At 42.7% G+C, this 15,965-nt stretch overlaps 1 protein-coding gene across 1 annotated transcript in view; it reads right to left on the reverse strand.

Annotated features, from left to right (window-relative positions):
- cyp4t8 (cytochrome P450, family 4, subfamily T, polypeptide 8) overlaps positions 1-12,545 on the reverse strand; it is a 78,094-nt gene extending 65,549 nt beyond the window's left edge. The window contains exons 1-2 of the mRNA XM_080195560.1: positions 12,257-12,545; positions 4,806-4,950 (exon numbers count right to left, since the gene is read on the reverse strand). Coding sequence (XP_080051686.1) covers positions 4,806-4,950; positions 12,257-12,454 — 343 coding nt within the window. The 5' untranslated portion in view covers positions 12,455-12,545. The remainder of the gene's footprint in view (positions 1-4,805; positions 4,951-12,256) is intronic.
- Between the last annotated feature and the right edge of the window lie 3,420 nt (positions 12,546-15,965).

The raw sequence follows: 15,965 nt of genomic DNA on the forward strand, positions 1-15,965 counted from the left end.
TGAAGCACCTTTAGGTACAATTGTAATTCTGCTACCATGCGTATGGTTCATTAGTTCCCCATTATGTGAGAAAATTATCTTGTTGAAAAAGCACATTTATAATTCCACCTGATCTAGCAAATAGAGGATTTATTTCTTCCAAGTGAGAGATGAAAATTGAACAATATTCAACGGCAGCATTCTGCTAGTTTTACGGAGAAAGTGTCATGTGAAATCTGTGGCCAGTAACAGCCCACAGCCGAAGCAATATGCTCCTACTAACAGCGAAATACCTGTTTAAAGAATGCGATCAGGCAGCACCCCCTAAGAAGGGATGTATTGTGGGAGTTTTAACTTGGTGCCTTTAAAATCCTCAGAAACTTACACATCACAGATTAATGTTAATCAGGAAATTCTGACGCCTACAACTTGAAACGTTCAAGTATTTGAAACAGTAACAACAGCTATCAGCTCACTATATGGGAACAAAGGGCACTCCTATAGCTCTAATAGAAGCTCACATTGTAATGTAGGTTGGAGGATCTTTTTAACCAATGAGACTTTTTAACCAATACCACATTTGTAGCAACTTTAGGATGGCTTCTGTTCTTTGTTTCTCTATAGTTGGGAAGGATGGGAACACACAGCCCTTTCCTATCCCAGAAAGGAACGCAGAGAGTTTCGCGCACCGTGGGAGCTTTGCTTTATGCTGGAAGTACAAAAGTTATATCAGTAAGTTAAGAAGTGAAATGTGAGTGTTTGTCAAAACCTGGCTTGATTACTTTGTTTATAATTGCATTCATGATTCAAAATAAAACAGCTTTGATTAACTGAGTAGGATATCCTCTTATCTTGCACTATCCGATTAAGGCGTAAAAGTGGAGAAGCAAAATAAGAAGACTAAGGGTCGCTTTTTCACAGAATAGAGACAACTCTGCAGACCTTTAAAAATGACTGACTGGTGAGACCTGGAAGTGAGTCCCATGCACACTTACAACAGATCCCATTTCTTCTGGTGGGGGACAGGGAAATGGAGATGGGTGGGTGGGGGGGGGGGGTGGTGTGATTCACGCAGGAGGGAAACCCAAACTCAGCAAGGCCATTTGAACTTAGTGCTGAGTTCAAACTGACCTAATTGTGGTTAGATGGTCCAATAGCTTCTAAAGCACCTGGTATAAAGTTCCAGAGAATGAAGGTGAACCTTCACTTGGCACTTGCCTGCCCCATGGCTGTCTAAAATCAGCTTCTGGGGTCGGTGCGCACTTTGAGGAACCTTGCTTCCTCAAAGCTAAATTTTAGTATAACAGAGTAGTTTAAACTGAAGTGGGTGTGCTGAGTGGGGAAATTCCTCAACATTAGCTACCCGCCTCAATAGTGAAAATCAAGCCCCTTTTTTTTTATTTCACTGTGTTAAGATATGAATAAAAGGCAAGTAAATGTTTCAGTGTTATTCTTCCTTCACATCTAGCATCTTCGACCAAGGAGTCCAAGATTATTTAAGAGAATTATCAAGGCAGAGAGTTTTTTTTAAACTGTTTTGGAGAAGGTGCTCAAAAGTTAAGTGAAGTAACCTGGTGGTTTGGTCTTTCATTGATGTAATCTGATTTCATAATAAACACAAATTAATACAGCTGCTAATAGACAAGTTGAGTATTTCTCTCTTTGTTTCAGATTTCCAGCATCCACGCACTTTGCTCTTGCACATATTAGTATTTGTTACAGAACCAAAGGCTTCAGCATGATGGATTCTCTCACTTGAAGAGATCAGAACGGTACAGTGGTATTACATACTATTTTCACTGCATACCCTAATGATAAAAGAATTCACTGTTTATACAGCTATGTTAAATACTTTGCATACAAAATTGTTGCAGATCCCAGAATGGTATGCTCATTTATGGAAGCTGATTTGCATTGAGCACAAATAAAAGGTCTTGCCAATGAGCCTATCTTTAACACTGCACAAAAAGTCAATGGATTACCTTCCATGCATATTCACTCCTATAAAGAAATCATAGCACTCAAGTGAAAACATTAAAAGCTTCATCTACTAGCAGTTGGTAGTTTGAGTGAAAGTAAACAAGGGGTGAATTTATTACTTAAACTAGTGTGTAGCATCAAAAAAGGTAATCTTAGTCCAGACCTTGGACTGTAGCATCATCTCTGACAGGAACGTAAATATTTGCTTTTAGAGGAGGAAAAGCTTTTAACCTGAGCACACTGTGTGCTGAACTCTTGCTCTCATTGGCATGTGCAGTAGCTTCATCTAGCTTGATTTCACAAGGCATCCAATGTTATAGTGCAAATAAATTTCTATAACAGTAGAAGAGGCAATCATTATTGCAGAACCACTACCTGAGGCACGTGTTCAATATAAGTGCAGCACATTATGGTTCCTTTATAGAAGAACCATATTGACTTCATCACTTATTCTAATATCGCCTTATGTGGCGCAGAGTTAAATGTTTAATCACACCCTTCCAAAATTCCTTGGGACATTTTACTATGTTCATGTTCCATTGAGTATCCCCAGAAGTGGTCAAGATTGCCAAAACATTCAGAATGCCAATTGTTTTCTCAACAATTCCTGAAGGCAGTATGACTTTGGTTGCAGGCAAACTGCCCAATCATGGTAAAGTGGCAGAAGGAATCATGATCCAGTCATGGAATGTACAGCCTTTGTCATGGAACAGGAATCCTCTGATTCATTGTGGGTGCCTCAAATAAGGTAGAAAAGGTTGACTAGCACAGGATGATAGCAGCATGTTATAGCCAGGATACTGGACATTTACTGAAGTAATATTCAATTCATGGGTCACATACCAACAGTATATTCAGCAGTGATAGCACTTGGGGCTGCAGTACATCTCCCTGTTAATATCTGGGGTCCATACAGTCAAATGTGTGCCATCAATAGCTCCCTGCACCAATGGGCAAAGTTACATGCCCAATCCCCTTGCATCTCTCTGATAAGGGAAAAGTCTATTGACATGCTCTTTCCTGACGTGTGGCACTTCTGGCACCTCCCTGATTCAACAATGATTGGAGAACTGCGATGGGTTGATGATGCTGCCTCTTCCTAACTTGAATGGTGGAATTTTCTGGCCATGCTTGCCCCAAGATCGGAAAATCCCACCTGAGGTCAATGGACCTTTGCATACTCTGTGTTGCATCCGCTTTAATTACTATGGCAGGCAGGATGGAAAAATTCCGCCCAGGGACTCCTGATGGAGGTATAGAAATTGAGGGTGACACAGCCATTGGCAGCACCACCTGTATTCTGCTGTGTAGCTGTAGTCCAGTTGGCAGAGTTTTATTTCTGCTTCCTTAGTGAAACACTTCAGACACTGTTCCTGGCTGCTGTCTGATGGGGGAGGGGACAATCGCATCATGCATTTACCTCAGTATGAAACATGGTTTGGGACTTCTTGCTGGACTTTCTGCCGCTGTTACCAAACCTGCCTGATGAAAACGGGAGCGGAAAATCCTGTCCAATGTGTCAGTATCCTGGCTACACGAGAGCTGTATAAAATACGCTCAATAAGCTCCAGAATTTTAAGTTTAAAAGTGTGATTATATCAAACTTCTGATAACCAGAATGCACAAGGTGAGGCGGTGGCATTGTGAAGAGCACTGCTGCCTCACAGTGCTAGCGACCCAGGTTCGATTCCCGGCTTGGGTCACTGCCTGTGTGGGTTTCCTCCAAGTGCTCTGGTTTCCTTTCACAGTCCAAAAATGTGTGGGTTCAGTGGATTGGCCATGCTAAATTGCCCCTACACGTCAGGCGGGCTAGCTCGGGTAAATGCATGGAGTTATGGAGATAGGGCCTGAGTGGGATTGTGGTTGGTGCAGACTCAATGGGCTGAATGGCCTCCATCTGCACTGTATGATTCTATGATCCCACAACAAAAATCCTTGGTGGATATGGCCTTCCACTGAGAACCCTCCACCTCGTCCCTCTGTGTACCCTTCTCCTCTCTACTCCCTGTGCACCAACGTTGCTGTCCTGCTGGATTTCAATGGAACTGCAACTACAAACCACATTCATGGAAGCAAGACTTTTGTTGACAGGCATTCAGACCTGCGAATTTCAAAACGGTAGCTCGGGCACCAAGTTAGAAGTTATCTGATGTTACGTTTTGCTCTCTCTGCAAGCATCAGTCACACACAAAGGATACTCATGCTAGCTTTCTAACAAACACTGCGCACCAGGCCACAAGTGCCTTGGAACAGTCTGGCTATCACTTTCCAAGCTCTGAACTTCTGAGGTGGGGCAACAGCAGCACTATGGAGCTGAAGTTTGCAGCCTATCTGTCTAAGCTACTAAAAGAATGATTGATAATGTGGCCTTTTTTAATATTCAGTTGTGGGACATGCATTCATAAAATAAAAATTAAAATAATTGACTAACATTATGAAGACGTATTATCACTGTAATATATTATGAGGCAGATTTATATCACCACACAACAAAATCTGATGTGTTTTCAAAAATATAATTATTTCGTTAAGGCAAGGAGAGGGGTTGGGAGAAACATTTTTAACTTTCAGTGATGGAGGTAAAAGGATAATTTCAGATCTTCCATCCACTGCTGGTAAGGTAAATCAGATAGAATGTCGAATGAGTGGCTGATCCAATTTCACCTAAGTTATCCCACTGCCAGAAGTCCACAGGTTACAATTCCTTGTGTGTGCATAACACAAGATATCTTTTCCCTGTACTTCTCTTTGCAGTGGTGATGATAATAATTAATAGAAAGCAAATCTTTGCAACTAAATAAATAACTGTTAGTTGTGTTCCATAAAAACCTCTTTAAAATTCTTACCTGAAGTTGTAAGTAATGTTTTAACATACTCAGGGTGGTTGATATTTAAGAATACTGTAAACGGGCCAAACCAGATTGGGTGGGCATATGGATATTGGTTAGTCCATGTCACGGTCTTGTCTAAATCTGTTCCGTCCTGACGAAACTGTAATGAAATTTGACAAGATGAAACATATATTAATACATTTCAAAGATTTTACCTGTGGAACCCCTTCTTGATATGAGACACAAGGCAAAAGTTAGCACAAGAATATTTTGTCGACAGCATCAAGAAGTTAATGATGGTCCAGATTTTGTATGGGCAATGAAGGTCAAACTCCCAGAATCCCTCTGAAACTGATAGCCATTTCTGGAGTCCACACATGTGTAGTTAATGCAGCAGGTTCGCTTTTGAAATCTCCTCAGGCTGCAGGCCATTTGGAAATCAATGAACTTCACAAGAACTTATCCTTTTACGCTATTAGTTTTGCTGCAAAAAGCCACCTAAAAAGTACACCTTCTTGAATGAACCATAACTGGGTTGTTAATTGCATTCTTAGTTCATAATTATTGCTGATCAGCCTTACTAGCCCTGAAGATGTGATTTTAGATTTGTGGATTGTCAGCTTTCTCCAATATGATAAAAGAAAGTACAAATTTAAAAATTTATTTCATTAAAATAAAAACAGAAAAAGAACAAAGAACAAAGAAAATTTCAGCACAGGAACAAGCCTGCACTGACCATGCTGCTCAACTTAACTAAAAACCCCCTACCCTTCTGGGGACCATATCCCTCTATTCCCCTCCTATTCATGTATTTGTCCAGATGCCTCTTAAAAATCACTACTGTATCTGCTTCCACTATCTCTTCCGGCAATGAGTTCCAGACACCCCACCCTCTGTGTAAAAAAACTGCCTCATACATCTCCTTTAAACTTTGCCCCTCAGACCTTAAATCTGTGCCCCCTAGTAATTGACTCTTCCACCCTGACTATCCACTTGATCCATGCCTCTTGTAGACTTCTATCAGGTGCAGACAATGTGAGTGGAGATAGTATTTAAGCACCTTTAAGACTTGATTAGCTGTAAAAACTCACATTCTAATCAGTATTCTGTAAACTGAGTGTGTCTTTACATCCCCTGTTTGTGATCAGAACTCTCCACTTACCTGACAAAAGGTCAGAGGCCCGAATGCTAGTGGCTTTTGCTACTAAATAAACCTATTGGACTTTAACCTGGTGTTGTGAGACTTCTTACTGTGTTTATCCCAGTCCAATGCTGGCATCGCCACATCATATTTTCACTGGAGCAGATAAGATTGAGGGGTAACCTGATCAAGGGGTACAAGATTATCAGGAGCATGGACTGAGTGGGTAAGGAGCAGCTGTTGCCCTTGGTTGAAGGGCCAGTCGCAAAGGGACATAGATTCAAGGTGAGTAGCAGGAGGTTTAGGGGGGATGTAAAAGAAACTTTTTTACCCAGAGGGTAGTGATGGTTTGGAATGCACTGCCTGGGAGAGTGGTAGAGGTGGGTTGCCTCACATTCTTTAAAAAGTACCTGGATGTGCACTTGGCACATCATAGCTATGAGTCAAGTGCTGGTAAATGGGATTAAGTCAGAGGTCAGATGTTTCTCATGTGTCAGTGCAAACTTGATGGGCCAAAGGACCTCTTCTGCACTGTATGAGTCTATGATTCTATTGAATAGCAGAGCAGATTGATGGGCCAAATGACTTGTTTCTGTTCCATTTTTTTAATGATCTTGTGAGAGCCAGTTTCTCAGCTGGCATGCATGTGCTTCTGATAATCACCAATAGTATCTTACACACATCTCTTCAACCAACCCGTTTTAGTTGAGGTAGACTTGAGAGCTCCTCTTTGCCCTGCCTCTGAGAGTGGAAGGCAATGGCAAAGCACCACTGGCAAAAAACTACCAAGCAAATGGCGCAGGTTGAATCCAATGAGACAAGAACTTGTTTCTGGGAAGAGTATACATGAATGAGCGCAGCTGTCCTTTTGGTGTGAGAACTGTCACTTGATTGTCATTAAGTTTTGGCTTGAGTTTCTGTTCCATGATAATCAGGTCAGATGAGCCTGTCTGTCTTGGATCAGAGGTTTAATCTGATCAGCATGCCCCCATTCAAAAAATTCTGTTTCATCTTAAGTTAAAATGATTCATTTTAAAACATTGAGTGTTGTTGCAAATGTAGGACATTACAACATGTTAGTGATGTGACGACTAAGGGATTTTCCATAGCAATAAACTTTAAATTTTAATTGAGGAAGTTAAAAGCTGTGGCAGCTAAGTCAACCTTCGACGGCTCAAGAAATTTTTCCAAAACAGTGGGCCCGCAGAGTATAAAAATTGGACCACAGCTGCTCCTTACCCACTCAGTCCATGCTCCTGATAATCTTGTACACCTTGATCAGGTTACCCCTCAATCTTCTCTGCTCCAATGAATGTTCTAGCTTGAAATTAACTTAATACTTCGTTCTTTTTGCTGGTGGACCTTCTTCCGTTTGTCATTTGTCGTGCATCTTTGTGTGGGCATGTCTTAGACTGCCATGCATCATCTTGACAATACAGCCATATTTACTGCTGGATCCCATGTGCGGATATATAAGATGAATATTACATGCATTTCAGAGGTGAAAAATTGAGGCTGACTCCTAATATGAATATAGCATTTCTTAGTAGAAAATGGTGGTTGACTTATGTGCTGAGTACAAGCCTAAACATGACCTTTAGCACTGGAAAAATAGTCCTCTTTTGTGCTGGGTTGTCTTATATGCCAAGATCTCTGGTATTTATCTTTTTTTTACATTTTCAGACAGTGTATTTCACTGAAATACGTAGTTATGACTGAATTAAGGTAAAAGCCAAATTAAAAACAATCTCATAAAATAAATGTTTTGTTTTACAAATATATTGTAATATTTGTATAATGGAGAAAATTGACATTCAACAAAGATAAAATTGGCCTTTCATAACCAGTGAAGATGCATAGCAGCAGTTATGAGGTTAGAATGCCACTAAAAACCTGGCTACACCTTGTTTAAGCATTTGTATAGTGAGCTTAACAACTTATCAGTTTAAAATATCATCAATTTAATTGAATTCCTATTAATTTCAAGCTGGGTGTTCCTCAAAGGCATGGAATCACCAACAGCCATTTCTGCATTTTCACATTATTCTATATATGTGCTAACGTCAGAATTCTCTGTTTCAATAGGGAAATGATGGTGAATGCTCACAGTTTCACGATCATTATTACTGCAAAAGCCCAGACCATCAAAAACAGAATACTGACTGCGTGTTGGTCAATTTCTTTTCAAACAATCAGTAAGGGCCTGCATCAGCTAGTATGTGTAAAACTGAGAATTTTTTTTTAATATGTCTACTTTGGATTTTGGACTGCGCAATTTATTTACAGCTAGGGTACGAAATCATGTTCAAAGTCCAGAAATATATTAAAACAGCCAAATTGGAAGCTTTAGTTCTCAAGGCTGAATTTAGATAAGAGACGGATGGGGGGGCTGGGGGGGTGGTGATCAGGAAAATAGGTGGGAGCTGATTAGGGCAATTAAGGTCTCACTTAGGGCCATTTGTTGGAGGTTCCATCCCCCGAATGGTGGGGTCGAGGTGATAATAGGTTGCAATCCTGCCCCTAAATAGACCCACTGAGAGTTCCCCTCCACCCCGATATCCCTACCATTTTGGAGAGTTTTCAGTGCAACCTATATGCGTTGGCCAGTGAGGGTGCCTCCGTGTTGAAGGAGCCTCACAATCTTCCAATCTGCCTCGTGAGTGCCAGCCTCTCCCAGTCAGGGTGCTGAAGCTCCAGAACTACCAACCGTCTGAGAGGTCTGCACAATTAGAATGTTAACTGCCTTTCTGGTAAGAACGGTGAATGCAGCGGTATCCCATTAAAATCCCTTCCAAAAGTTGTGCTGCTGGTCTTGTTGCCAGAAAGTGCAGGCTCGAGATCCCCATTTGGCCCCAGTGTTGGTGTCCTGGAGCCCAAAGGAAAACACAGCCTCTTAACTTTGTAATGAATGTGGACAATGTGGTTAATTAGGGATAGTCAGCATGGCTTTGTCAGAGGGAGGTCATGTCAAACAAATTTTTTAGAATTTTTTGAAAATGCAATCAAGTATGTGGATGACGGAAGTTCAATTGATGTAGTTTATGTGGACTTTAGCAAGCTTTTGACAAGGTCCCACATGGGAGACCTATTGAGAATGTTAAAGCATATTGAATTCAGAGAAACTTGGTGAGATGGATCAGAAACTGGCTCAGTAACAGGACACAAAGGTCATGGTAGAAGGCTGTTCGAATGACTGGAGGGCAGTGTCCAGTGGTGTACCACAAGGATCAGTACTGGGACCCTTATTGTTTGTTATGTACATAAATGATATGGATGAAAATGTGGAGAGAATGTTAAGCAAGTTTGCAGACGACACTAAGATTGCTAGGATGTTAATAGTGAAGAAGATGGCTGTAGGTTATAGGAAGATATAGACGGGTTGGATCCCTGAAGTCAGCAGACTACATGAATAGGGTAGTTAAGAAGTCATATGGGTTATTGGCTTTTATCAATCGTGGCATAGAGTATAAGAGCACGGGTAATGTTGAAGTTGTCCTGAACATTGGTTAGGTCACAGCTGGAGTACTGTGTGCAGTTCTGACAACTTCATGAAAAGAAGGTACAGTAAGAAGTCTCACAACACCCAGTTAAAGTCCAACAGGTTTTCTTTTGGTATCACGAGCTTTCGGAGCATGCTCCTTCATCGGGTGACTACAGAGAAAGTTCACCAGGATGCTGCCTGGAATTAAGCATTTGAGCTATAAGGAAAATCTAGATAGGCTAGATTGTTTTCTTTAAAGCAGAGAAGGCTGGGGGGATTGGGGGGAATACATGATTGAGGTATATAAGATTACAAGGCGTATGAACAGGGTGAATAATGGGCAGCTGTTCCCCTTGTTGAGGGGTCAATCATGAAATGGCACAATTTTAGGGTAATGGGCGGATGACTCAGAGGAAGTTTGAGAAAAACTTCTTTCGCTCAGAGGATGTTGGGAATCTGGAATCACTGCCTTGGAAGGTAGTGGAGGCCTGAAACCTTACCACCTTTAAAAAATATTTGGATGAGTGCTTTTTAACAACTCGTTGGTGTGCTTCTTGAAGGTTGGATTACATGATCAAACTATAATGGTTCATTCTGGGGCTGACCTTATAAATAACTGGAATAATTATTAAAAGAAATGATAGCTTGTCTTATTCAAGTTATGAAATGCCTACAGTGCAGAGGGAGGCCATTCAGCCCATCAAACTTGCATCAACAATCCCACCCAGGCCCTATCCCCTGTAATCCCACTGATTTACTCTGACACTAATGGTCAATTTAGTATAGCCAATCAACCTAACCCACACATCTTCGGAGTGTAGAAGGAAACCAGAGCATCCAAAGGGGAGACACATACACACACAAACACACGCTGCAGTGCTAACCACTGTGCCACCCTTTAAGTGAGTGAGTGAAAGGTGATGCAAAAGGACAACAAAAAAAGATATAAGTGAATGTCTATGATGATGTACAATGCTATGTCATATAAGCTATGATCATGCAGGTGATTCACTCAGGATGAGGCTAGCCCATTGCACTTTGGGAGTGCTGACACCTGACAGGGGTGAAACCATATGCATGCAGGGGACCTCCCAGGCTAGGGTACAATCAATGACCAAGGTAGCCGATGAAATTTAACCGAGGCTTTGCCTGATGCAATTTTTCAAAACCATCTTGGCCTTTTGGCTAAGATGAAGCATCAGATCAAGCCGAAGGCAGGGTGCAGTGCCTCATTTTGTCTGCTTGGATCCTGTTTGTCTTCCTTGTGGGGACCATGAATTGGATTCAATTGGAATTTGGATTTGGTTTGAATAAAAATTGAAAATAAAACTTCTCAGCCTTTTGCTGTTTAAGGCTTTTTAACCATCGTGAACCAAGGGGAGAGAAATTATATAGAACCCCCGTGGGCTGAATGACTCACAGTGAATGTAAACAGTGAATTTTATGAGCATCATAATTGTAAGGAAGCACCTCAGAGTGCATCTTGCTCCCAGCAGACACCTTAAATACCTTTGCTCCATTTGTAATGAACATTTTACAATGTCTGTAATGTCTCTTTGACTGTACTGAACTACTTCAGAGTGCAACATAATGTATGTAGAGAACCTGAATATTATTGCGCTTCATGTGATGGCCATTTTGAAATGTTTTTTTCAGATGTTTTATGAATAAAGTATGTTTTTACAAAATAGACATGCGAAGATCAAGCATCACAACAAGCCCAAGACGGGGTACAAGGCGTTTTCTTGTTAGCTTGGATTTTCTATGTCTTTCTTCTGGAGACGATTAATTAGATTCAATTTGAATTGTCTTTTGGAGTAAGCAAAGAGATGGATTAAACACTGGCTTTTGTATCTTTAAGAACGGAGAATAATTTATCAAAAAAACGCTTTGAGCATGGTCACTTGGATGATGCATTGGAGGATAGCTGGCACTAGTGTAGTTGCACAAAGGTAAAGTTGCCACAGTCCCAGATGACTGCAGACTGCTCTCCTCTTTGAGGGGGAGAGCTGTCTGGTGGCGATTTAACCTGAGGATCACCACACCTCAGACGAGGGGCAAGGTTGGGAAGGCGGGGCCTTTATAGATAACCTGTACCCCCAAACTATCAACTGTCAGGAGTGGAAAGGAGGAAGCTGTAAGTGAGAAGCAAATTAAAAGCTACTTCCGCGATGCCATTTCTGGCAGAGTGAGCGGCTAGGAATGAATTCGGTTCAATACACGGACTACACTGATGAGGGTCACAATTAACTTCGGGGAAGGGAAGAAAGTAGTCAGCCAATGTTCCTCGCCAGGATTCGGGCCCCCACTGAGAGGCGCATACATTAGGGAAAAGTTATATTACACTCGCCAAGAACAGGCTGAGTTTTCGATGGGCTGGGGGAATCTTATCCCAACAGCAATTATCTCTGCCAAGCGAACTAAAGAAGAGTTGGACTTTTGACACAATTCAACAGCCCATTTAGTTAAACTAACTTGTCATCACCCCTTGCGGGACTATCCTTTGAAATCAGTTGCTGTTGTGATAATACTCCAAGCGAGATAAGCAAACTACAGCTGGACACAGGGGAGTGAATTCAGGTGAAAACTCATCATTGTTTCTAAAGCAGTGAAGATATTCATGCAGATTGCTGATTTGTGTCTACTATTCTCGGAATTATGCCAAATGCCTGTCCTTTATGCTCTGGCGCTTATGTCTATAATATGTTACTACTATGTAGTGTTTAAGCATTTAACTGCAGTTGAGGGATATACACATACACGTACCAGATACACGGCCATTTATCCTGTCCTAATCAGTGAGAAAAAGAGACTTAAATGCTTTGGATGGTCACTATTACCAACCTCCGCTACGTGTCCAAACAGCCAGTGGGCTGGTGGTCCCGGGAAGGATTTCATGACTCTAATCATCTCCCATCTCCTGCGGAAAAGCTTCACCGTATTGACCAGGACTGACACTAAACAAAACACGGCGATCAAGTGAAAAAGCCGGCACAGCTCGACTGGGAAGCACAGAGTCCTCAGCGCTTCTACAACAGCCATTTGGAGAGCGGATCAAACACCAGAGCCCAGGAGCCTGATAAATAATCTGATCTCCCAGCTCTCACACTGATATTACATTTGACTTTGCCTGCAGCCGCGCCCCCAGCGTCAGCAAATCTGACAGCCCGGGTTGTACGTGCTCTCACTCTTAAAGCTGTATTCCCTCCCAGATTCCCAACCAGAAACTGACGGCAATTCATCTGCCAGCTCTGTCTTAGCATTTTGTAAGAAGTCTCACAATTCCCCATCACCTGACGAACGAGCAGCGCTCCGAAAGCTACTGGCTTTTGCTACCAAATAAATCTGTTGGACTTTAACCTGGTGTTGTGAGACTTCTTACTGTGTTTACCCCAGTCCGACACCGGCATCTACACATCATGATTCTCATTTTGTGTCATCGAGTCTTGTACTATCAGCAGCCAAAATTAAATCTTGTCTGCACGTAAAGCAGGAGTGGGGAGTGGGTAATTACACTCCTGCACACAATCCTACTTTACTTCCCAGTTAAATCTCAGGGTTAACTTTTAGTTCCAGTGTGTCCCACACAAAAGGGAGGCTGAATCCCAGGTCAAGAGCACAGAGGTCATCCCTGCTGGACCTGGAGGAGATGGGAGCAGGTGGAACAGCTGCTCTCTAAAAACAGCAGACAGGGTCCACAGCTAGGAGGAATAATGGGCATCAGGGTGGCACAGTGAGTAGCACTGTTACCTCACAGCTCCAGGGACATGGGTTCAATTCCAGCCTTGAGTGACTATGTGGAGTTTGAACATTCCCCCCGCCACGCGTCTATGTGGGTTTCCAGCAAGTGCTCTGGCTCCCCCCACCACTCCCGCCACCACAGTCCAAAGATGTTCAGGTTAGGTGGGTTGGCTATGCTGAATTGCCCCTCAAGTGTCCCAAGATGTGCCGGTTAGATGGATTAGCCATGGGAAATGTGTGGGGTTACAGGGACTGGGTGGGGGACGGTCTGGGTAAGATACTCTTTCAGAGAGTTGGTACAGATTTGATGGGCTGAATGACCTCTTCTACACAGTAGGGATTCTCTGATTCTATGAGAGTGTCTCAGGCTCTGGGAAGCCCCATCATGTGAGGTGTGTGCGTAGCTGTGTAAACCACAAGTTGGAGATTCTCTGAAGGCCTGTTTGGAGAAATGCATTTCTGCACTGCTGCCTTTTAAGTGTACTGTAGCTTGTCAGAGTTAGGGGCATCTTGACAAACACATGAATACAATGGGAATGGAGGGATATGTCCCTAGAAGTGTAGTGGGTTTTTGTTAAATCAGACAGCATGGTCAGTGTAGGCTTGGAGGGCCGAAGGGCCTGTTCCTGTGCTGTAATTTTCTTTGTTCTTTCACATAGCCGGAGGTCCTCTGGATAAAACATGGAACATAGTATCAGGACTGTGCAGTGAAATCGAGTGGATTTTATTAGCTGGAAGAGGGACAGCTGCTTTAAGTAACAGCAGAGAACCTCAATCTGTAAATTTGTACAGGGCATCAATGGCTGGGTGTGTCAGTATAACTTAGAGTATTCCATACTGGCTCCAATAAGGAGGAAGGGAGATTTGAAAATTAATTGGAAAAACTTCCAGCCTTGATGGCAAAATATGAAATTGCCAGAGTTTAACAAGAAACACAAAGAGTCTGTAGCGCAGTGTGAAATCAACAAGGATGTAATAAAGGTTACTTCCTGGTATGGCACTGGATTTCTCAAGCCCCAAGCTGAAACTGCACGTCTGTGATGGCTTTGAGTTCATGAAAGTCAATCAGGATGCATTTAATTATGGGGTGGTACAGTGGTTAGCACTGCTGCCTCACAATGCTAGGAACCCAGGTTCAATTCCTGGCTTGGGTATTATCTGTGTGGAGTTTGCATGTATTTGTGTGGGTTTTCTCCAGGTGTCCAGTTTTCTCCCACAGTCCAAAAGATGTGCTGGTTAGATGCATTGGCTATGTTAAACTCTCCCAGGTGTACCTGAACAGGTGCCGGAGTGTGGCGATTAGGGGATTTTCACAGTAATTTCATTGCAGTGTTAATGCGAGCCTATTTGTGACTAGTAAATAAATAAACTTTAACTTTACTTTCAGCAACTCTGTTATCAGTGTTGGGGAAGAGTGCTATAAGATGCATTGCATCCAAGACCTCACTGAGGAATAGCCAGTCTTGTGAAGTTTTTCAGGCCTTGCAACCCACTTTGAATCCTATACTAATGTTATTTATGAACACTTTGGGCAGAATTTTACTGGTTCACTCCGCTGATCAATGGGCAGAATGAGCCGATAAAATCACATGAAAGCCGAGAAATCAGAATCACGCCTGATTTCTCAGCTCTCATGATCTTACAGGAGCTGGATTTGCAGCGCAATCAGTCTCTTGCCCATTTCCTGCGAGAGTTGAATAAATTATTTAAATATATTTTAATATTGATTTATATGTGATTAGCTATCCCATTGCTCAATTGTCTGGGCTTGCTTGACTTTGTGGTCTTGCCAGGAAAGATTCCCTCCAGCGAAGAATACACCTGTTCCCCATGAACGGGGAACAGTCATATTGGCTTTGCCAGTAGAACCAGAGACCATTGAGGCCCTGTGGTGAGGCCAAGGGCAAGGGGGTGCCCCTTCGGAAACGTGGCACCTTGGCAGTGCCCATCAAGCACCTTGGCACTGCTCACCAGGCAGTGCCAAGAGCAGGGCTTATGGAGTGGGCCTTGAAGGAGGCAGGGTTTATGGGTCGAGGCTTGGAGAGAGTGAGCCAGACTGGGAAGCCCATTGGGGTGAGGGGGGGGGAGCACTGCCACTCTGTATTTCGATTGGTGGGCTGAAGGAGGAGAGCTTGCTGCCACTCTAGGGTGTGTGAACCATCTCGGTAGCTGGGGTAGGGCGGGAACTATACTTCCATGCAGTGTGGGGCTCGCAATTGGCCACAGGCCTTTGCGATTGCAGGGCGGAGTGGGTAGTTCGTTGAAGCTGGCTGCAACAGCAGAGGCCTGACAGCTCTCTCTCTGTCAGACCTCTGCTGTTGCTATTGCGCATGTTGTCGAAATCTCGACTTCCGAGTTTGACTTTAACACTAACACAAGTTACTTTACCGCCAGATTGTCTTTAATTTACTTGCTAGCAAGGGAGGTAGCTTCGTGACACAATGGATCAGGGATATCACTCCCCCGGCTCAAAAAAATCATCCTGGCTTATACAATTCTGCAGCTCCCAGCCAGCTGGATAAAATCCAATCAAAAGTGTTACAAATGACATATTTTACGTATTGATCCAATAGAAAAAATACTGAACCACCTTGATCTGTAGATCACGATACCTCGTGGGATACCCCAAAATATCAACCCTAAGCCTGTCCTCTAGTCTCTTAGTCAGACATCATGTCCCTATTTTTGATAGCAGCCTCACAAAGCATCTTTACGAAAACAGTCTCACATGAGCATCCTTTAATTGATAAAGGGAGCCCATAAAAGCCATTAATATTTTATAGCCTTGTCAGTGAAGTTAAGGATGTGGCCA

The sequence above is a fragment of the Carcharhinus amblyrhynchos genome, chromosome 9, assembly GCF_965287045.1.
Source record: "Carcharhinus amblyrhynchos chromosome 9, sCarAmb.v2.hapA, whole genome shotgun sequence".
In the NCBI taxonomy this organism is placed as follows: domain Eukaryota; kingdom Metazoa; phylum Chordata; class Chondrichthyes; order Carcharhiniformes; family Carcharhinidae; genus Carcharhinus; species Carcharhinus amblyrhynchos.